The following is a 23,209-nucleotide window of genomic DNA, read 5'->3' as shown; positions in this document are numbered from 1 at the left end:
TATATATATATATATATATACACACATACACACACACACACACATATATATATATATACACATATATATGTATTTAGATTCCTGATCACTGTTATTTAGGATGAAATATTAGCATGAAATATAAAGTAGCATACTTAAAAGATTTTTTAAGCCATTTGGACCATGGCTGACCTATATCTCTACAAATATAAAGGATTCATTTTGTGTATTTGATTTTATAAAATTTCTGTTTTGCTTTTCAAACGGAGAAATGAGTCACTTAGAAGACAATGTAATAATAAATTCCACTTATGAAACATCATGTGCCTACCCTCTAAGGTCAGGTCCAGAGTCTTTTCCCAGTACTGCCTGTTATGTAGTAAGTCACTGTGATGTTTGAGGGTTTGATTAATAAGCTTCCACTTACAAAATTCTGAAACTGCACTTTCTAAGAGCTAGCAGCCAGCCCAGGAGAGCGTGAACAATTTAACTACATTTTGAAAAATAGGTAATGGAAGGAAGAGTAAGAACTAGAATCAACAGACCTAAGATGGTTAAAAGGTATAAATGGAAATGAATCCAGACCTGCTTCTTAGTCCACTCACACCCTGACTAACATTGGCATAATTTAACTGTAAGTTCCCCGTCTAGCGCTGCCCCACTCTGAGATCCATCTGATTGAAAACACCCCACCAGAGAAACCTGAACATCTTTCCTCAGGTCCTAGGGTTAATTGAAGCCACTCTGAACTTGAAGATGAATTTTCACACAGAGTTTGAGGTTCCGGAATCCCAAGAGACAAATGTACTCAAGGGCAAAGGAAAAGGTCTTGTCATTGAAATATTCAAAACAATTCCAGGGCTGGAGTTCTTAGCACTTCGTTGCAGAGTTCCAGCCTAGTTTCAGGATGCCAGCGGAGGAACTCCTGAGCTTAAAGCGTAGGAGGCGAAAGGGTGGGGTTCCATAAAGCTCAGTGTTTATGTGGATGTCTGCATTTTCATCTGCGAAAAGGAGTTGTACCTTTTGTCAGAATCTCAAAGAACTCCATGATTCAATCTGTTAACATTCCTCTAAAATAGAGGAGGATCCCAAAGAGAATAGACGGAAGAAAGAAAGAACTGTTCATTCATTTAAGTTGACCAATACAGGAAATTTATGCAAGAGATAAGACAAAAGTAAAACACATTCTTACATCATTGGAGTTCAAACTCAGGACAGACTCAAACTCCTTCCTCTTCTTTTCATCATCCTTTTATCCCTATTCTCCCCAACCTGGAAAATCCTCATTACAAGTATTTGAAAATGGTACTATAATAAAGCAAAGAGAGGGAGTGAATTGGGTATAAGTGCTCCTTTCTTCTGGTATCCCATAGAAAGGGGCTCAAAAACAGGGGCGGTCTGGCTCCTCTCTAGCCACAGACTGCAGGATTGTAGACCCTAGGACTGTATGAGATATGCCTTGTAAGTCGAGGGTAAAACTCTATGTGTCTTATCTAGGATAATGTTAATGAGTTCAAGAAAGCCTTTTTCCTTGGATCTTCCCTGGATCCCAAATCCCACTGAACCCCAAGAATTTTCTCTTTCTCGTAACAATAACAGCTAACATTTACTAATCCACAACTATGTGCCAGGCTCAGACCTAAATGCTTTTCCGTGTAAACTTATTTAATCCTCACAATGATGCTACAAAGTAGAGTACTATTATTCTGTCCATTTTATAGAAGAGGAAACTGAGTCACTAACAGGACTGAGAGCTGAGGCAGAAATGGGAACTGTGTGAATACTCCACATTAGTCCCAGCAGACTCTTAGGGCTCAGAGAAAGAAATAGGCGAGCTGGGGATGAGAAAACATGTAACTGTAGTCTTGTCCCAGGACACTTGCTCAGTCTTGCATTCAACCCAGACAGAAGAGCAATCCTGGAGGAGGGGGTTGAGGGTTCACCAAGGTTTGCTCCAAGAGAGTCCCTGTAAGCCCTGCTAGGAAAAACAGCAGCTGTAGAGTCAGAGGACGGACGTTCAGATCCAGACAACATCAAGCCTAACAGTGTACCTTAGGTAAAACACCTAGCCTCTCTGTAAGACACGGCAGCTTCATTTGTAACGTGGACATAGCAACTCACAAAGATGTGGGGAGGGTCAGAGTGGACAGCAGGTTTTGAAATGCTTACAAACTCTGGAAGGCTACTCAACACGAAGCTCCATGATTACTGCCCTTCCTCATTTTCGGAAGCTTTACCTGCCTGACTCAGCTCCAAACCACTTCAACTCAACCACTTCCCATAGTAAAGAGAAATGAACTTACCATCTCCTCTGTGACACAGCCAGCTTACTGCTGTCTGTGCAGCCCAGACTTCTTATAGTCTTGCTGCCTCCCCTCAGCTGTCAGGCTGTTTAGAAAAGCAACTTCCTATTCACTTTCCTGAAAGTCACCACAGCCCTTCCCATGAAGTTAGAATGTAGATAATACAGGAGCAGTGTTGGCAGCTTAGAAATAACAGTCACCGAGGAGACGGGCAGGGGGTTTTGCCGCCTTCCTGGGAGGTGGTCCACAGACAGGGGTGAGTGTGAATCACTCCTGGACATTCCAGGCTGAGTAGTATAGGAATCGTACCCACGCCCGCAGTGGTCAGGTTTCTTTTGACGATGATATGAGCTCCAATTTAAGGTCATATATTGGAAAACTCACTTTGTCTTAATCATAATGTCTTAGTGTAAGTTTTCCAGTTACTGTGAAGTCTCAGTGAATGTTTTCTATTCCAGCAGGCTTCTGACGGATAAGGGAGAAATATAGTAACAAAAAATAATGAGGTGGGAAAGGGAAAGCCACTGGAGGGGTTGTTGGAAGGACTTTGGGAGTGAAAATATAAAACAGACATGGGTCATTATCAGAAAGGGACTTCTGCTTCTTAAATCAGAAAAAAGATGTGAAAATGGTTAGTGTGGGTAAGTAAAAGGCTGTGTGGCACAGTGGTTAAGAGACCCCACTTGGTTCCATGTGTGGCTCTCCTTTAGCCAAACTACTTAAACTCTCTCCACCTTTTTTTTTTTTTAACTGTGAAATAGAATGATTATAGCAGAACTTCTCTTACAGGGCTGTTATGTGATTAAATGAATTGATATGTGGAGAGTGCTTGAAACAATATCTGGTCCACAGTTAGCACTCAACAATGTAGGCTATTAGTATTACTTTTCAGATTTGCCATCAGACAGCAACATCACGTATCAAGCATTTAGTGTCAAGTCAGAAAACCGTAACTCCAGTTTATCCCCTTGGAATTCTAGTTGTGCAGTAGTGGGTGTTATTCTTCATTCAGTCCATGATTATCATAGCTTGTAAATGGATCGATTAAAACTGGGATAAAATGGAAAAATCTGGAAGTCCAAAGATAAAGATGACTTAAAGAGCTTGGGCCTGCATTTTTACTTGGGAATTTGGGACAAAGAGGAAAGGATTAATACGTGGTAGAAATAGAAAACCTGGTGAAGGAGACGGTGATAGAGGAATGGTAGCAGGAGAACAAGGGATGCTGAGAGAGAGGAAAGCACGAGGGACTTTGGGCAGCATGATGCAGAGGTTTAGAGCCAGACTGCCTGCCTCCGCCGCCTACAAGCTGTGTGACCTTGCAAGTTACTATCCTCCTGTGACTCAGTTCCTTCAGCTATGCTAACAAATAAGGATAATAGTCATCAGTTACCGCCACATGGAAATGCTTGGACAGTTACATGGATATACGTGTGAAGTGCTCAGAACAATCCCTGGCACACTGCAGGTGCCGTGGATGCGCTAGCTATTATTTTTCTAAGACTTGCCTCCACTCCCTCCTGTTCTTATTCTCACTCTCCAGATCCTCTTCTTGACATTGCCTTATTCAAAAAAGAAAATTTCTCAGATGGATATGAGGGAAGGTGCTATGTAGACTCCAGGCTCTACCAACAAGGTGTTTTAAGTGGGATAATGTTAAAGTTTAGGGAGTGTGAGGGGAGTAGAAAAGGATTCCAAGGAATAGGAATGGAAGGAAAATACCATTGACTTTGTTTAAAAGCTGTTCAGGCTGAATACCATTTGCTTGAATGGATTTAGTCTATGTAGAAAATCTATATTGTTTCTAATTATGTGGCCACTAAAAACATGATGATTCTAATATAATTTAATTAGTAGTGTTACTTCTCTGTTTCATGTTTTCTCATCTCTTCATATTGTACTAGAAATTCCCAAAGAGCAGGGCCCCTTTTTATATTAGCCTTGCTTTTCCTGTAGTATCTAGCAGAGGGCAAATAGACACCCAACAAATACTTGTTGACTCATTTATTAGGTGGATGGCTCTGGGTAGACACAATAGAAGTGTCCCCTCCCATCTTCCTCTCTGAATTCTGTTTATATTATTTCAGTGGTGCATTCGTATACACAGGAAATATTTAAGCTCCTTCAAGGCTTCAGGCATTGTGCTAACACTAGGGATTCAATAATGAGCAACACCTTCGTGGAGCTCAGAGTTGTTTTATTTAGAGGTGGGGCATTGGATACTAGATTAAAATCACACAATTAAATGCAGGAAGAAAAAAAATGATGTGGGGAAACTTTCTAGGCCATTTGAGGCTTGGAGTAGCCCAGGAGCTACCAGATAGCCACAGTGGCTGGAGGTTTGGGAAGGAAGCTGGGTTAGGGAGCACCCAGACCATGTCGGGTCCCACAGGCCATGTTAAGGTTGTATCTTCATGTGTAGCATCTGTCATCTAGTCAAATAGAAGGCAGTTAATTCTAAGGGAAGTTCCACCTGCACAGCTGGTCCTCTACTCATAGAAGACTAGGGAACTTTCTACAGAATAGTCCGTAGGATGACAAGTTAGAACTTCAAAAGAAGAACATATAGCTTTCCCCCCTCATTGTTAATGTAATACATGTTTGTTGTAAAGAAAAGAAAAACATAAAGTAGGGAAAAAATTATCCAAAGTACTGTCACCAATGGAATTGGAATCACTTTGTATATTCAGCACAATGCTTTTGTCATTTGATAATATATCATAAACTTTTCTGATACAATATTTCTGCTCTAGTTACAACTAAAAAAAAAACAAAACCCTAAGGGTCTGTCACTCCCCTGATGGCTGACATAGTCATGGACAAAGCTGACCCTTACACAAATTTCATGAACCTCTAACTCTTCCCACTGAAATTCTATTTAAATTGGTCTGTGGTATTATGCTCAAGCATTTCGTTTCTCTATCTTTGCTCTGCAGTTTTTGAAAGGGAAGGAAAGGCAAGGGAATCAGTCACTGGCCAGGGTCTCAAACAGTAAACATGAACCTTCACAAAAACTATCTACACACATAACCTTAAATAGAAATTAGATTCTCAGGACACACTCCATATTACCCCATTTATGCCCACTTAGCCCCATCCAGAGTTTCATTTATTTGTCCTACCCATTTTTGTTACGGCCCATTCTGCGCTATCTTCTAAGCTACTCTCTGAAGACACACAGATGAATAGGACGCAGTCCCGGTCCTGACGGAGCTCAAAGACAAGTGAAGAGATGGGTAGAGAAACATAATTAACAATATGGAGGACACGGTGTATACACACACATTCTTGTGCGAGCTCCACGAAAAGATGCCTGACTCAGCCTGATGACGGCAGTGGAGAGGTGGTTGGAAAGGATGCTTAGAGGAGCATCTACTCACTGAGCTGAGTAGAATACGTCAGATTCTTTTGTGCAAGCTCAGTGGTTGGACATGCACATACAGAAAATGCTCTAAACTCAGCAGATGAATTAGGAAGTGGTTTTTGTATTAGAAGTATTTTTATCTTTCCAAGAGCATATTGTGTCTGGGGCCCTTTGATCAACATAAGGCTGTGATAACCACAAAAGGGTTATCACCCACAGTTGAACACTAGAAACACAATTAAATTGGTGACCTGTCTGTACATGAACAACATTCATAGACGCTTTCAAAGTCGCTGAGGAAGTGAAACAGAGATAGTGTTACATTTTTGAGCTACTATTTTGGAGCTCCTGTTCTTGGGCCAGACCCTATGTTAAGCATTTTAAAAGTTGTATCTCATTGAATCCTCACAAAAGCCTTATGGGTTAGTTCCAGTCTGCACAGCTGGCTCATCTACTCAGAGATTATTATGATACACATTTTATTAAAAAGTAAATTACAGCTTGGAGGGTTAAATGTCTTGCTCAACATGCCAGAGCTAATAAATGAAAAAGATGGGATTCAAATTCAAGTCCGGCTGAAATGACACTACACTAAAATGTGAGTTTTTCATTAAACTCTTTAAAAAGCACATCAAATAATTCTATGCTCCTGGCTGCTAATAAAAGGGAATTGTCTTACCAAGATGTATGATAGCCTCCTAGGGATTTACTCTCCTTTAACAATGAAGAGATGGGAAATGGCGTCATTTGAGATTTTAATTTGGGTGACTCGGTTGTACTTAAACTGTGCTTAATAAGTGTTCTTCTCTTTCTATAGCTAGAGCTTGCTGTTTTACTCTTTGTTATTACAATAAAACTATACTTTTTCAGCTCATCTGTCAATGTACTTAATAAAACAATTCCCAAAATATAGTCTTTTGCTAAAATGAAAATAGTCTTTTGCTAAAATGAAAATATAAAAGTAATGTATTCTTTTATAAAAGCTCCATACCATACAGAAAGACAAAAAAAAAGTGAAAGTCATCCATTATATCACCCTACCCAAAGATAACCACTGTTAACTTGGTAGGCTTTCAGAATTTTTTAATTCATATATTCACAAAAAGGTTTTCAACAAAAATAGATTTAAGTTTTATTTTTTACATTTTGGTTCTTAAAAGTAAACCATATACTAAGGACATCTTTTCATGTTCATAAATATATACGTACATCAGCCTTTATAAGGGCTGCATAATATTCCATTTATAATGCACCATAACTTATTTAAAATATCCCATATTGATGAAAATCTTACTATTATAAACAACACTGTAAAACATCTTAGGATATTTATCTTTACCTATATTTGTCCTATAACTTCTCTAGGAAATTTTCTAGAAGTGGATTTACTAGGCCAAAGTATCTTTGCACTTAAAATGATGACAGATATTATTTCATTATCCTCCAGATAAAAGTATAAATTTGAACTCTCATCAGTAGTATATGAAAGCGTCCATTTCCTCACTTCTGCTCTAATACTCACCTCATCAGTTTTAAAACACTTGGCCAAGCTGGTAAACAGCTACAACAAAAATCTCAGTTTTCTACTTTTTAGGACTTAGATTACTATGGCACTTACCCAATCTGTAATGTTTTGAGAAAGTAACACAAAACATTGGGACACTGCATAAAGATGCCTTGGATGTCACCTCCTGCCACTTTGCAAGCTTGGGGACTTTGATGCAGTCACTGACAGTGAAGCATGAATGGTGGCAGGCTCAACAGAGGTGAAAAACAAATGAAAAGATAGATGTCCAAAACACAAACATGGATTGCTCCCTGGGTTTCGTGGCTGCTGCTTTTGTGGTTGTTCAGCTTCTGCTTGCCTGCCTTTTACAGGATTGGTGAGTTGGCTCATTTTTAGAAAATTAGGTTATTTTATTACTGAGTTCTGGGGACTACATTGCTGAAAAATGGTTAAACTCAAAGAGGAGAATTCTGGTAAACATGAACCTGAATAATAAAAAACTCCATATGTACTCTGGAACAACACTTGGCACCCAAATATCTTGGTTATCAAAATGGGTCATTGAATGAAATACATATAAACTCCAGCTGTGACATTAAACAATAGATCATAATATAATAAAGAAGTAGAAGATCAGCAACTGTATAAAGTCATTTAGCTGGAAGTAATCAAATCAAGTCTGAGTTATTGATCCTCAAGTAATTCTATGATCCTGGCCCTTGATAAGAGGGAATTGTTTTTCTCAGAGATTTAATAGCCTCCCTGAGGATTTACTTATGAGATGATGGGGACCGTGAATGACCCTAAATGAAATGTTGGGGTCCCACCACTGCAAGGCAAGTTTAGTTCTAGATGTTATTATCCAAGGGGCAGAGTGGTTCTTTCTGAACGGAGTGGTCTGCTGGTAATCGCTAAACACCTTTTGGGTTGAATCCATTTTATCCATTCTACCTTACTCGGAACTTCAAGCTTTCAGTAGTCTGCTTTTTATAAATACTTGGGCTGTGTGGCCTTGGACAAGTGACTCGACTTCCCTTAGTTCAGTTTTCCCTTTGTGACCTATTGTCAACAATGAAGAGGTTGCATAATGCACCATGACCAACTGAGATTTACCCCAGGAAGACAGAACTGTTTTAACATTAGAAAATCAGTTATGTAATTCTTCGTATTAACAGATTAAAGAAGAAAAAAATGTAACCTTCTCAATACACAAAAAAATGTTCAATGAAATTCAACATCCATTTATTTAAAAAAATTAGAATGTTAGGAAACTTCTGTAATGTGATAAATGTTATCTACAAAGAAAATCTATAGTAAGCATTATAGTGAACGGTGAAACACTGTAAACATTCCCTTTAAGATCAGTAACAAGACGGGATCCCATTATTTCCACTTCTATTCAATATTGTTCTAGATGTCTTAGACAAGAAATAAAAAACAAAGAATAGAGAATGTTCTAATTTCATTCTTTTACATGTAGCCGTCCAGTTTTCCCAGCACCACTTATTGAAGAGACCGTCTTTTCTCCATTGTATATTCTTGCCTTCTTTGTTGCAGATTAATTGACCATAAGTACATGGGTTTATTTCTGGCTCTCTATTCTGTTCCATTGATTTATGTGTCTGTTTTTGTGTCAGTACGATACTGCTTTGGTCACTATAGTTCTATAGTATAGTCTGAAGTCAGGAAGCGTGATTCCTCCAGCTCTGTCCTGCTTTCTCAAGGTTGTTTTGGCTATTCAGGGTCTATTGTGTTTCTACACAAATTTTGAAATTATTTGTTCTAGTTTTGTGAAAAATGCCATTGGTCTTTTGATAGGGATTGCATTGAATCTGTAGATTGCCTTGGGTAGAATGGTCATTTTAATGATATTAATTCTTCCAATCCAAGAACATGGTATCTTTCCATCTGTGTTGTCTTCAGTTTCTTTCAACAGTGTCTTATAGTTTTCCTAGTATAGGTCTTTTACCTCCTTGGGTAGGTTTATTCCTAGATAGTTTATTCTTTTTGATGAGATGGTAAATAGTATTTTTTAAATTTCTCTTTCTGATATTGTTGTTAGTGTATAGAAATGCAACAGATTTATGTATATTAATTTTGTATCCTCAACTTTACTGAATTCATTGTTGAGTTCTAGTAGTCTTCTGGTGGCATCTTTAGGATTTTCTATGTATAGTATGATGCCATCTGCAAACAGTGACAGTTTTACTTCTTTTCCAATTTGGATTCCTTTTTATTTCTTTTCCTTCTCTGATTGCCATGGCTAGGACTTCCAAAACTATGTTGAATAAAAGTTGTGAGAGTGGATATCCTTGACTTGTTCCTGATCTTAGAGGAAATGCTTTCAGCTTTTCACCATTGAGTATGATATTAGCTGTGGGTTTGTCATATATGGCCTTTCTTATGTTGAGGTATGTTCCCTCTATGTCCACTTTCTGGAGAGTTTTTATCAGAAATGGATGTTTGATTTTATCAAAAGCTTTTTCTGCATCTATTGAGGTGATTATATGGTTTTTGTTCTCCAATTTGTTCATGCGTTCTGCCATTTGCAACAACATGGATGGACTTGGAGGGTATTATGCTAAGTGAAATAAGTCAGACAGAGAAAGACAAATACTGTATGATATCACTTATGTGTGGAATCTAAAAAGTACAAGAACTAGTGAATATAACAAAAAAGAAACAGACTCACAGATATAGAGAACAGTCTAGCGCTTACCAGTAGGGAGAGGGAAGCGGGGAGGGGCAATATAAGGGTAGGGGATTAAGAAGCACAAACTATTATGTATCAAATAAGCTACAAGGATATATTGTACAACACAGGGAATATAGGCAATATTTTATAACAACTATAAATGGAGTATAATCTTTAAAAATTGTGAATTACTATATTGTACACCTGAAACATATAATATTGTACATTAACTATACTTCAATTAAACAAAAGACGAGGAATAAAAGGAAAAAAGATGTAAGGACTTGAGAATAAGAAATAAAATCATCTTTATTTGCAAATGATGTAATTGTCTGGTAGAAAACCTCAGTGAATCTACAGATAAATTATTAGAACTAGTAACAAAACTTTAAAATGTGACTTAATAAAGAAATAATATACAAAGTTAAGTTTCAATTCTAAGCATCAACCCCAAGAATTAGAAAATCTGATGTTTTTATAAGAAGACTTTTACAGTGTTATAAAAACTTCACATACCTGGGGATAAACCTAACAAAACATGTGTGACCCTTTGTAGCAAAAATTATAAAACCTTAGTGAAAACATTACAGAAACAAAAAGATATATTATGTTTATGAGTCATAAAAATATAGATACTCCTAAAATTAATCTAATTCTATATAATCCCAATTATAATAAAAATCCCAGTAGATATTTTTTGTTGTTATAGAGCTTCTTATTAACTTAATAACTGTTTATTGATCACCTAGTTCTTGCCAGACGGCGTACTAGGCATGGTAAAATGTAGCAATGAGCAAGACATATCCTTCTCCTTATGGACCTTAGTCTAGAGGGAGAAACTGACTTAAAATCAGCAATACTAGTATGCGATGTTGATTATAGGCTGTGTGAGTGACATTGTGCAGATGATAAAATTAAAACTTAAGCAAGTTGGTTGCCTTGTCCAGGACTGCAGAGCTAATACTAGAACCACTTCTTAAATCCAAGGTCGTGAAGTCTGACTTCAAAGCCCCTGTTCTTCCCATGTCACCATGCAGGTTTCCAAGACCCCATTTGGCCAAAAGTTCAGCCACTGCACATTCCTCTGTGTACCTGTATGGAGCCACAAATGCTTCTGAAATATCCACAAAGTATATATGACCTGGACACAAAGCTGCACAAATTAAGAGCTGCAGCAGCAACAAAGTGCATGTAGAGTGTTCACTTACGCCAGCACCACCGGGCTCTGTGTTTAGGCAAAGTTGGCAGTTGCTGTGATGTGATTTCAGGGATGCTTCTCTAAAAAGCTCTCCTTCCTGGACCAGCTCAGTTTCTAAAAAATTCCATGATTGGACAGTCAGGTTTCAGGATTCCTAGGAAGATTGTGCAATAAAAGAAAATGTCAGCAATCTCCTTGTCTCCAATGCCATTACTTCAGTGGGGTTTCTTTTTCAGTAACTATAGTAATAATGACAAAAAGGCTCGACCCTATATCACAAGTGAGTAAGATTTTGCCACAGTCTGGCTTTCTCCTCTAAATTGCCTAACCTCAGTACCCAGATGCATCGTGGAGAGAACATCTATGTACAGCCATGCCTCAGAAATGGGATCTGAGATCTGTACCCCTAGTCCTAGCTAATGAAACCCTGCAGCTCATCTGGCAGGAGTTCTGGGCTTCCACTCCATCTAGCCTGCTACCTTGTCCTTGCCCTAGGAAGCTTCAGTAAGTAATTTAAGACAAATGCTTGAAACTATCGTTTCAGGTTTGTGAATGACAATGAACATCAATAAATCAAAATCATGGAGACTAGGGACTTCCTTGGCAGTCCAGTGGTTAAGACTCTGCACTTCCAATGTAGGGGGTGTGAGTTCAATCCCTGGTCGGGGAATTAAGATCCCACATGCTGCATGGTACAGCCAAAAAAAAAAAAAGATTTAAAAAAATCTTGGAGACTAAATAGGAAGGAGAAGAAATGCTTCATAATAAACAGGAACCAAGCCAGGAGCTGAGAAAAGCCTTTCTCTAGAAAGTATTTTACTTTATGAACCTGAAAAATCAGGAGACTATTTTATACAATTGGCTATTTGCTATGTGCAATGAGACAAAAGAGAATATGGCATCAGGGACAGGTGTGAGAAAAAACAAGTTCGATGCAATATGTGACAGAGCAAAGAAAATAATGGCAGTAAGCAGTAAAAAGCAGAACTGTTACAGCGGAGAAGTAAATGCACAATCCACAAGAAAGTGTCTATGTTGTAATGATTGAGAACTTGGCTCTTCGATCAGACAGATTTGGCTGTAATTGAATTACAATTCTGCCACTTATCAGCTGTCTTGACCTTCAGAAATTTACTAGAGCTCAATGCTTCAGTCATAAAATGAGGATAATAAGAGGATTAAACAAGATAATGCATTTACAGTGCTTCACATAGTACCCAGCACCTAGCAAATGCTCTAAAAACTAATACCTGTTATTATTATTATTATTTATTTATTTATTTTTTTCGCGGCACGAGGGCCTCTCAGTGCTGTGGCCTCTCCCGTTGCGGAGCACAGGCTCCGGACGCACAGGCTCAGCGGCCATGGCTCACGGGCCCAGCCGCTCCGCGGCATGCGGGATCCTCCCGGACCGGGGCACGAACCCGCGTCCCCCGCATCGGCAGGCGGACTCTCAACCACTGTGCCACCAGGGAAGCCTCCTGTTATTATTTTTATTCTAACCTATAAACTTGACATTTATCCTTTGGATTTAGATTTAGGCATTCAGGATCCTCTGCTAAAGTGCCAACATCCCTGGGAAAGGTAGACCTTATTATTGTTGTTGAGCATCTGCTTTGTACAAGGCAAGTTTATTAAACAACTACCTAACTAAAAAGGGAGAAGAGACGACCAGTATTTTGAAGAGTGAGGTAACGTGTGTTTCCCCATTGTGACCATGATAACACCAGATCAAGGGAGACACAGAGGGGAGCACGAGATTTCTGGCTCTTCCCATTTCCATGCACATGACTGACCTCACCGTTCTAGAAGAATGCTGAATGGTATTAGCAGACCCCATTCTTTAGTGTGGAATGACAAATTGTTTTCCATTGCCTGTAAAAGATTCATATTCTCACTAGGGTCTCCTATATCTTACTAGGTTTGTCAACTCATATTCCTCTCCTTAGGAGACACTTGATCTCCAAGTATCTCTGACATAAAGACACAATTACATACAAAAGATCGTAGCATGGTCTAGGGATATTGCCTTATTCAAACTATCTCTAAAATCCCAACTGGGTTGATAGGAGGTGGTGAAATAATGGAAAACTACTGGGTTAAGTCATTTCTAGGTGGTGTATATCTACTGATGAAGAAGACCATAATCACAGACTTGTTAGTGAGCAATAGGAGATTGCAGATGGTAATAAGGAGAATGGGGCAGCACCAGAGACCAATTTAAACCACGTCACACCTGGGCCTGGCTCCAGCTTTGGTTTGGGCGCTCCTACGGGAGCAGCGAGACGGCAGCATCTTTTCCTGTCTTCAAGTGCCTCGGGAATTACACGGGAAGTCAGTTACACCAGCCTGGCAAATTTGGATGACAAACAGTGGATGTCTTTCCCAGGCATCATTACACTTCCCCTGTTAACACTTCCCATTGTGGAAAAATCTAAACAAGGCAGAATTAACGGGAATCCAACATTTTCCTTTCTATAGTGAAAAGTTTCCTTGACTAACTCCATTAGGAAACTACATGTTGGGGGGTTAGGAAATTAGAGAAAGAAAGCCTTAACACCAGTGCATAATTATTTTTTAACTCTATGTGTTGAAAATAAATATCTGATCAAAAAATGTTACACATGCAACAGGTTGCCCTAAAGCAATGATGAAGAACAGTCTATACACAACAATACGGATGAGTCTCATAGATGAAATGCTGAGTGAAAAAAGAAAACATAAAAAAAGAGAACATGTTGAAAGATTCTATAGATAAAGTGCAAAAACAGGTTGGACCAACCTGTGCTGTTGGAAATCAGGAAAGCGGTTACCCTTGACTGAAAAAAGTAGTGGAGGAAGCTGCTCGGGTGTGGTAACGATCTGTTTCTTGATCTGGGTGCTGATTACGCAGATGTGTTCAGCTGGTGAAAATTCATCAAGCTGTACATTCTTGACCTGTACCCTTTTTCACGTGTATTTTATACTTTGAAAAAGTTCAAACAGTAATTAGCAATCAAGACTAGCTAAGTGGGCTTCCCTGGTGGCGCAGTGGTTGAGAGTCTGCCTGCTGATGCAGGGGACACGGGTTCGGGCCCCGGTCCGGGAAGATCCCACATGCCGCGGAGCGGCTGGGCCCGTGAGACATGGCCGCTGAGCCTGTGCGTCCGGAGCCTGTGCTCCGCAACGGGAGAGGCCGCAACAGTGAGAGGCCCGCGTGCCGCCAAAAAAAAAAAAAAAAAAAGACTAGCTAAGTTAGCCTCAGCATTCTGGCTTGATAATGGTTTCATCTTTCTAGAAAAGAAGCCATCAATCATTTTAAGATGGGGCAAATTTAGGGGGAAATCTGAAGTTAAAAAATTCAGAACTTAGGTTTATTGGGTCATTTACTGAGCCATTAGGTTTACTAGGTTTATAGGTTTCTTTTCCACAGGTTACAGCAACATAGGTTTATTCCTTGATTCCAGCCCTTGAGGAGTCAGAGCACTTTGTCTTTTTCTTCTAAAAAGACAACCTCCACCTCCAACACCTGAGACATGCATTTAACCACACTGGGTAACCATGGAAAGGTATTGGTAGGAGAAATTTGGTTTTATGTCCTATCAGATACAGAAAGTATTTAAAACTTTCCAGGGGAAGAGAGTCTGAAAACAAATAAATGTATGTTACAGATGGACATTCTAGACTTCTCTTTCTTCTTTCTCGAGATCTGTTCCCTATGTCCCTAGAGACTGTCGCATCTGCTGCTGCTGCTTCCTCCCTCACCCCCAGAGCCAGCCCTGAAAGAGCAGACTAGGGCCAGGGAGGGCTTCCCAGAAAAGCACAGATGGAAGTCACCTTAATAAGGAAACATTTTAAAAACTCACTTGAAATCCTAACACTCAGAGATAATAGATATATAAATAAGCACATATATATACACACGTATATACATATATCATTCTAGACTTCTTTTTCTTACTAGCACTGAGTGTTGTTTATAACACATTTCACTAAAAAGGGCAGGGGTTGAAATACTTTATGGTATAAACCTGAGCATTCATATTAAAACAAAATGTTCACTTTATTAGAGAAATTATGACTTATTGAGCAAAAGCCACGTACCCTATGTAGATGATATTTAATCTCACAGTGGACTTTAATCTCATAACAACCCTGCAGCACTGACATATCCTCTGTTTTATACACAAATGTGGAAATGGAGCCTCAGAGAGATGAAATAAGTGTGGCAAATTCATTTAATTCAGAAGTGGAAGAGTCAGGATTTGGACCCAGTTCTGAATGATTTAGAAGGCTTTGGTCTTTCCTTATAACATACCTCTCGTGAAGAGTAAGCCCTTACTGGTGTTTATCTTATTTGATTTAAATCAAAATTTTGAATTAAAAACTTTGAGTATAGTGTGAGATCTTCTGAAGCCAAAGGACTCTTATTCAATATTTAGTTGAAATATTTAGTGGTTTTTATTTATTTTGACCACAGAGGTGAATCATGGAAAGAGTCATTGTGAATTTTTTTTTCCTTTGAACATCAGTTTTCCCCCCCTCAGCCCCACTAAAAGATAATTTCTTAATCAAAATTCAGTTTTTATAGCATTTTCCCAAGATTAAAAGGGCTCTATCATTTTCTGTAATGATAAAATTAATAGGTTATTCTTGTTTTTAAAAATTGGATATTACAAAAAAATCATAAATAATAAAATTTTTTAAATTGCTTGAACTCCTAGAAAATAGTGGTTAAAAATTTGATATAAAATACACACACACAGGACTTCCCTGGTGGCACAGTGGTTAAGAATCCGCCTGCCAATGCAGGGGTCATGGGTTTGAGCCCTTGTCCAGGAAGATCCCACATGCCGTGGAGCAACTAAGCCCATGCGCCACAACTACTGAGTCTGTGCTGTAGAGCCCGCGAGCCACAACTACTGAGCCCGTGCACCTAGAGCCCGTGCTCCGCAACAAAGACAAGCCACCGCAATGAGAAGCCCGCGACCCGCAACGAAGAGTATCCCCCTCTCGCCGCAACTAGAGAAAGCCCGTGCACAGCAATGAAGACCCAACACAGCCAAAAAAATATAAGTAAATAAATAAATAACTGTTTAAAGTCCTTAAAAAAAATATGCACACACACATATTCCTAAACTTCTTTCTCTTTATAAATGCATGTATGGATTTTAATAAAAACTGAGACTAATATCCTTTGAATAAAAATAAATAAATCCAATATTACATGCTTTCACACCATGCCTTTACTTTATAGCGTTTACTACAGTAGTCAGGAAATAATGATTTACATCATCGTTAGTATTGCTAGTAGTTAAGTGCCCTTTGGAGCTAGACTCCCTGGTCTTTAATCCCAGATCTGTCATTGACCAGCTGTGTAATCCTGGGCAAGTCATCCTTCTTCCTCAGCTTCTTTATCTGCAAAACAGAAAAATAATATCTACCTCACAGGGTTGGTGTGAGGATTAAATAAATATATGTAAAACACGTAGAACAACATATGTCACATATTAAACCCAAATGTATTAGCTATTGTCTTAGTTGCCTAATGTTTTTCTTTCCAGTAAGTTCCATGCATGCAGGGACAAAGTTGGTCTTGTCCCCAATTGTGTCCTCAGCCTGGTACATAGTGTGTGGTCAGTAGCTGTTGACTGTTATTATTAATAGCATTCAATAAGCATCTGTTGAATGGATGAGGGAATACCCATTTACAGCTAAGGTATTTGATATTGATAGAGTAGTAAGAAAAGCCCACATTTTAGAATCAGACAAACAGATTACAAAGCCTTATTCCTCATCCTTAACTATTTACTTTCTTAGGGGGAAAGAGAGGTCAACATATTGAACTTTTATGACCCTGATTTCCCATTTGTAAAATGGAGATAACAGTTCCTTCTTGCAACATTGTTACGTGGATTTGAGACAATTGTGTTAGTTTATCAATAAAGAGTAACTATTTCTTGTACAAATATCACATTATAGTATCCAGAGTATTATGTAACCCTAAGGGGTGTGATTCATGTGTAATACAACATAAACGGTGTGCCCTGGAATAGTCACTGCAGGAGCTTTGAGGGTATCCACATTACATTTATAAAAATGACAAAGTAGCCCTGTATTAGAGTCTCTTGGTTTGGATATTTTGGGGGTCCATAAGAGCAATTTAGGAGCAACGTTAGCTGCAGAGACCTTCTGCAGGTGATATTTTCATTTTAAAGCCATGGAAAATAAGACATAGCTATGCACTCAGGACCTGGGGTTAAACTCAAGCCTTTTAAATTCCAAGTTCACTATTCTCTAAAGCCCAATAAATACAGGGTCAGAGAAAGACGGGTAAAGCAAACTCTGATTAACTAGTGTCAGTGTTTGCGCTAACTGCTCATTTATCATTCAGCATCTACCAGATGCTCCAGAGCTAAGGAACAACAACTCCATTCTGCACCCCATCTCTGTCCTGCAGCCTAGGGTGGATGCTGTTCAACTGGTATTCACAGTCAGGACGGAGTCTCAGAATACAAAGGGAACCTCCTCTCCAATCAGATGAACAGGATATCTGGCAATAACAAGTTGCTTCTGAGGAAAAGTGAGTTTCTTGGCATACTCCTTGTCAGCATTACAAAGCTGAAAGTTAGATTTATCTTCACTTATGGCAGAACACCCTGCTGCCCAAATGCCTTGTTTGTTTGCCTTTGCTATTGTTGGTGGGGTGCATGAGTCAGAACCCCAGCCCACAGGTTTTCCCAGGACTTTCTTATTATGGGCATGATCCGAAAGTGTTTGATAGGTAGTCATAGGCTGACACACAAAAGAGCCAACCTGGGGGCTGGCTAGGGCTTGGCCAGGGAGGCAAGCTTGGGCATTACATTTCAATAGAGCAGGAAGGGGAAGTGGTGGCCTATAACCTCAGGGAATATTTCCAGATGACCCACCGAATCTCTCTCCTGCTTTGAGGAAGTGGCCTAGCCTACAACAGCGCCAGCCATGGGAGAAATGCAAACCCTAACCAGGAGAAGCAGACCCTTACCCAGAGGGGAATAGTTCAGGGCCACCACCAGATTCTGTTACAATTTTTAAAAGCACTCAAGAGTTGGCAAAAATAAAATCTTGGGTTAACTGTAACTAGAATATTGGCTTTCTCTTTGTGGAAGAGTTGGTCAATCATACCTGTCTGTACCAGTTCCCCCAAAGAACAGAAAATATACTGAGGTCGTAGCAAGAGGAATTTAAGCTAGATGTAAAGGAGAACTTCCTGAATACTAGTTTAATTACATGTTGGAACTATTTTTTTTTTTTCAGGGGAGAACTGTTCAGAGTCCTTCCCGCAAAAGGAAAGCTAAAATGATCTTGTAGCTAACCAGACCTCTGCCGGGTTTGGATCCATGCTGACATTTATTCTGTTATCCCTGAGATGAAGTGTGTTGGAATAAGTGAAAATGTTTTGTATTAGTATTTTTTCATTTTTATTTGCCACCCATAAATAGATGCATTAGGTTTTTTTTTAATTGAAGTATAGTTGACTTACACTGTTGTATTAGTTTCAGGTGTACAGCAAAGTGATTCAGTTTTCAGATTGTTTTCCATTCTAAGTTATTACAAGATATTGAATATAGTTCCCTGTACTACACAGTAGGTCCTTGTTGTTTACCTAGTTTATGTATAATAGTGTGTATCTCTTAATCCCAAACTCCTCATTTATCCCTCCCCCACCCCTTTCCCCTTTAGTAACCATAAGTTTGTTTTCAATGTCTGTGAGTCTATTTCTGTCTTGTAAATAAGTTGATTTGTTATCATTTTTTAGATTTAACATATAAGTGATATCATATGGTATTTGTCTTTGTCTGACTTACTTCACTTAGCATGATAATCTCTAGGTCCATCCATGTTGCTGTAAATGGCATTATTTCATTTTTTTTATTATATATATCTTTATAGATGGATTAGGTTTTGATCTTGATAATTCTAACATTTATGAGCACAGTTGCAAGCAATTTTCAGGAGTTAATTATCTAGCTGTGGCCAATTTCAGGAGTTAATTATCTAGTAGAAGAATCATACACATAAATAAGATATGTATGACACAATGGGAATTCACAGAGTTCTGTTGAATTTTAGTAGAGGAAAAGATTACTCCAATTTAGAAATTTAGGAAAAATCCCCTTTTGTGAGCTGGGTCTTATAGGATGGGCTAGACTTAAATAAATGGAGAATGGGGAAAGTGGAGGTAATGGCTCAAGTAAAGATTCGGAAACAGAAAAGCACAGAGTGAATTCAAGGAAAAGCAACTACTCTAGTGTGTCTAGAACCTAAGCTGAGGTTCAGAGACTGCGCTGGCCAGACCTCCAGTGCACAGTGCAGTGCTGAATAGAAGTAGTCGTGGCTAGTGTGTGGTTGGTGTGTCAGTACAGGTTCTCCAAGAAATAGGCACTTAGATGGGTAGACGTTCAAGAGCTGTGTTGACCATTAAGTTGTTCTTAGTATTTTCTTTAAAAGAAACACCTGTGAAGGATAAAGGGAACAGAGCAGAAGTAGATAGGAAGAGCCTCCAGGATGGGGTGCAAGCATGGCACCTATAAAAAGAAGAGAAAGGAAGGAGAAGTGAGTAGGAAGGATTTCAGACTGTAGCACAGCCCTGAGACAGCTTCAGCCAGGCTAAAAGGGAATCCTTGAGGCAAGGTTGCCCATTAGAGTCCACACCCATATGATGGGCTCAAGCTATATCAGAAATTTTGTCAGTCACTGACTGAGAGCAGCCTGAATGATGTGTAGCCTCAGCATGAAAGTGGTGGTGGATCCAGAGGGGTAGCAGCTAGGAATGTCAGTCAACTTGGCTCCCTAAACAGGAGATCTGAGTGGTGAATTTCACGGGCTACTACAGTTGGTCAGTAGCATTGGCTGACCCCCAATTAAAGAGGCACAGCTTCTAACAATTCACCATTAAGGATGATGTTTGTCATAGTGTTTACTAGGAATCCCTTTTTTCTGGTTAAGGAAATTCCCTCTTCTAGCTTGCTAAAAGCTTTTCTTTTCCTTTTTAAAAACCATGAATTCTTTTTTTTGCAATATTGATTGAGTTGATTATGGGGTTTTTCTCCACTAAGCTATTAAGAAGGTGATTATGGTTAGAAATTTTCTAATGCAAATTCTACCCTTATAGTTCAGAAATAAATTGAGCATGAAGTTATATTTTTTATTTTCTGCTATATTTGGCTTGCTAATACTGTGTTTAAGATTTTTTCACATATATCCATAAATGAGATTGGACTGTAATTTCTTTTTCTTGCAAAGTCTTTATCTGGTTTTTAAATCAAGGATATTTTGGCCTCCATAAAATAATTGGGGGATAGTTCTTTTCATATCTCTAGAAAATGTTGGATATATTTGGAAAAAATCCGGGTAGTTTTTTTTTTTTAATTCGTAGAACTCACGTGTAAAACTATCTGAGCCTGATGTTTACTTTGTGGGAAGAGTTTTAACTCCAGTTTCAAATTCTTTATTGATTATAGGAGACCATTCAGGCTTTTTATTTCTTCAGGAGTAAATAGTAAATTTGGCAAGTACTTTTTTTTCAGCAAATTTGTTTATTTTGACTATTACCAAATATATTTTTATTAAGTTGTTCTTAATGTTTTAATTAAAGAAAAATCATCTCTGATATCATTAGCTGTATCTTTTCTATACTCCTAATGTTGTATATTTATACCATTTTTCTTTATTTCCTTGATCAGTTTGTCTACTTTTTGATCCTCTTTGATTCTCTATTTTTTTCTATATATTAATTTCTGCTCTTAAATTTATTATTTCCCTCTTTTTTTACTTTCTTATGGTTTATTCTATCATTTTTGTCCTCTAACTTCTTAAGTGGGGTGTTTAATTTTTGCCTTTTTGCTTTTCTAATATAAGCATTAAAATGATAAAATTTCCTTGATATTTCTTGGAAATATCTTGGATATTTCTTGATATTGCTGTACTCCACAATTACCAAATGTAGTATCTTAAATATTATTCAATTATAATCAAATTTTGGTGATTTTTTTGACTTAGGAGTTATTTAAATATTTTAAAATTATTAAGCATACTGGGATTTTCAAAAGTTTATTTTTTTTAATTAACTTATAACAGAGGAAGCTTTGATCTGTATGATTCTGGTTCTTTAAAACTTACTGACACCTGCTATATAGTCTATGATATGACCTATTTCTGTACACGTTCCATGTGTAATAGAATTGATTAATTGTTGTGTCCTATACACCTCCATGAAATCAAACATAGACGTTTTTGCATGAGGAGTGCAGTTGAATATACTCTTTGATGAAGATGAGAGGCCTGATATCTATAAAGCTGGGCTCTTTAAACATATTGCAGTGTAGCAACAAGCAGTAGTTTCTAATCTCTGGGCCTTAACTTCCCTCTGGGTAAGGAGCTTTTATTTTTAGCATCCATATATAATCTGTATTTTCTCAATTAGTGGGTAATAAAAATAACTACTATCCTGTAATTTTTAAACTAATGAGTATTCTTCATAACAGAAAAGTTCAGAAACTACTCCGGTGAGTATATGCTTTCTAAGGAAACACTGATTTCTCTAGAACATTCACACAGTGCTTCAGAAGTAACTAGCACAATTGTGCATGTCATAGGTATCATCAAACATGCCTCCTGTCTGTTAACTCTAAATCCGCCTGAAACTGACCACATAATCAAAAATGAGCTCAATGGACAGGTCCCAGCACACTGAGACAGGGGAGGCCAGTTTGCATGAGGGTTTCTGTCAAAACTGTATTTTGGAAACTAAACTCGGATTGCTTTCATTTAAGGGTCAGAATTGATTCAAACCCACATCTTTAAAATCCCTTAGTTTGGGAACTTTTTCCATCCTCAGTCTCCTCCACCACTTGTCTTCGTGAATCCAAAGCCATTTTGACATATCCTTGACTCAATCCTATATTAAGAATAAAAGAGATATGTTCAAGCAGAGGAAATATAACAAAGGAGGGACTTTCCTACAAGATCTTTGTAAAAGAAAAAAAAAAGAACATTTGCATAAACCATTTTTAACCAGAGTCTTTGTTTTGTGTCTTTCCTTTCTGAATTCTTTGTCACACTCCCTTGCAGTCCCCCTCCCAGTCTCTGGACCCCAACCAGTGACCAAAGCCTTGATCATGTTTCACTTTGGAATCTTCCTGGCTCCACCGTAGTCATCATGCTTGAATGATTACATTTACTGGCCAGTCTCCCTGCTTCCTCTTCTTTCCATTCCTAAACCCCTAGACGTGCTGATCTTCCCAGAACATCATTGTGATCCTGTCCCTCTCTTGCTCAAGTTTTCCCAGAAACTACCGAGTTAACTTCATCAGTGTTAGTCTGGTGTTTAAAGCTATTCTGTACCTTTTCCATCTGGTTCTCTGCTAAGCTTATAAACCTGTCTGACATCTCTGACTTCAATACCTTTGTCTTGGATACTTAACTTACCTTCTGGTTCCTAATTAGACCTCCCTCAGAATCTACTTTAGCTATAAATTCTGCTGCCCTTTGACAAGTGGCCCCTGTCTACTCTGGACCGTGGTGTCTCTTAGCTTGCACACCCAGCATGCCATAGTTCACACTGCCTCCACTTGCAGTTAGAGGTGTTTTCTTCCCTCCACTTCCAGATGCTGGGTCCCTCAGGGCATGACTCAGCCCCTGTGTGTTCAAGTCTCTGGTAACATTTCTTATAATAGGGAGTTTGCAGTAGATGTTTAATTGGTTAGTTGAAAACCACTATCCCATGCCATCAGCCCCTCTTCACACTAAACATGCCCATATAATTTAACACTCAATAACTATTTTGAGCATCTATTGACCTCCATATGTAGAGATGTGTTCTAAGGATGCTGAGATCAAGAAACACAGCCTGTTCTCTCAAGGTCACTTTCTTGGATGATTTTGGTGTGAACTGGGGAATGGACACATTCTTTTCGCCTGCTCAAGGAGCCCAGCATTAGTATTTAAAATCAAATCTGGGACTTCCCTGGTAGCGCAGTGGTTAAGAACCCCCCTGCCAATGCAGGGGACATGGGTTTGAGCCCTGGTCCGGGAAGATCCCACATGCCGCGGAGAAACTAAGCCCATGCACCACAACTACTGAGCCTGTGCTCTAGAGCCTGCCTGCCACAACTACTGAGCCCACGTGCCTAGAGTCCTTGCT

The 23,209-nt window shown here is 38.7% G+C and overlaps 1 protein-coding gene and 1 long non-coding RNA gene across 4 annotated transcripts in view; both read right to left on the bottom strand.

Annotated features, from left to right (window-relative positions):
- The window catches only part of SELP (selectin P), a 42,477-nt gene extending 40,053 nt beyond the window's left edge, over nucleotides 1-2,424 (bottom strand). For 2 of the 3 annotated variants that reach the window (XM_019918675.3, XM_033855326.2), the window contains exon 1: nucleotides 2,283-2,423. In XM_019918675.3, the coding sequence (XP_019774234.2) occupies nucleotides 2,283-2,285 (3 nt within the window). In that variant the 5' untranslated portion in view covers nucleotides 2,286-2,423. Of the gene's footprint in view, nucleotides 1-2,282 lie in introns of all 3 variants that reach the window. The other variant, XM_073804652.1, reaches the window with a different exon arrangement.
- An 8,598-nt stretch (nucleotides 2,425-11,022) lies between these two features.
- Nucleotides 11,023-18,682, bottom strand: LOC109547179 (uncharacterized). The gene is made up of 3 exons (XR_002172925.3): nucleotides 16,317-18,682; nucleotides 13,283-13,395; nucleotides 11,023-11,200 (listed from the first exon to the last, which is right to left on the bottom strand). It is a non-coding gene; the product is annotated as an uncharacterized lncRNA (long non-coding RNA).
- Nucleotides 18,683-23,209: the final 4,527 nt, after the last annotated feature.

Source organism: Tursiops truncatus, chromosome 1 (assembly GCF_011762595.2).
Source record: "Tursiops truncatus isolate mTurTru1 chromosome 1, mTurTru1.mat.Y, whole genome shotgun sequence".
In the NCBI taxonomy this organism is placed as follows: domain Eukaryota; kingdom Metazoa; phylum Chordata; class Mammalia; order Artiodactyla; family Delphinidae; genus Tursiops; species Tursiops truncatus.
This window is presented reverse-complemented; position numbering and strand designations above follow the sequence as displayed.